General features: G+C 42.9%; 1 protein-coding gene across 1 annotated transcript in view; it reads right to left on the bottom strand.

Annotated features, from left to right (window-relative positions):
- Positions 1-204: 204 nt before the first annotated feature.
- The window catches only part of EMH_0044880 (eukaryotic porin domain-containing protein, putative), a gene marked incomplete at both ends in the record, with an annotated part of 3317 nt that continues 2901 nt past the window's right edge, over positions 205-620 (bottom strand). The window contains one exon of the mRNA XM_013496012.1: positions 205-399. Coding sequence (XP_013351466.1) covers positions 205-399 — 195 coding nt within the window. The remainder of the gene's footprint in view (positions 400-620) is intronic.

The following is a 620-nucleotide window of genomic DNA, read 5'->3' as shown; positions in this document are numbered from 1 at the left end:
AAGTACAACCTAGTGCTGGTGTTAGGGGGACAATTTGGAGTTGTATGTATAGCATGGTTTTGTTCAACAGCAGGACTCAGCTAGAGCAGACAATAGAAGAAATTTGAAGATTGAGTTGAGATAGCTGCGAAAGAAATTCCCCCTCCCAACGCATCAACAAGCGCAACAACTAGAGGTGAGTGATCACCGGAGTATAGATAGCACTTAGCCTGACTGCGGTGGTGCTGCATCTGGCGGGGGTACGACGTGCATCAAGAAACCGAATTTGTAAGTACCCCGCCAATAGTCTATCAGCCCGCTTACGCCGAATCCGTTATAATCTTGTGCGAAGACTGAAACGCGCCCGCATGTGTCTATAAGGCCCTGAACTCGAGCCTGCCGAAAGAGATACTCCCAGCCCTGCGCAAGCGGAGAAGCACGTTATTATTATATATATATATATATATATATATATATATATATATATATATATATATATATATATATATATATATAGCTAGGCGTAAAGATTTCACCCACAAGCCCATATGGCTATGCTTTGAATATCTATGGTCATACACCTCAATGCCGCTAGCTGAGAATGCAGATACAGATTGGTAGGTTTCAATACCGACGACTTC

The sequence above is a fragment of the Eimeria mitis genome, genomic scaffold, assembly GCF_000499745.2.
Source record: "Eimeria mitis Houghton genomic scaffold, Emh_scaff1869, whole genome shotgun sequence".
NCBI classification, from domain to species: Eukaryota; Apicomplexa; class Conoidasida; order Eucoccidiorida; family Eimeriidae; genus Eimeria; species Eimeria mitis.
The sequence above is the reverse complement of the archived record's forward strand: the minus strand, read 5'-3'. Positions and strand labels throughout refer to the sequence as shown.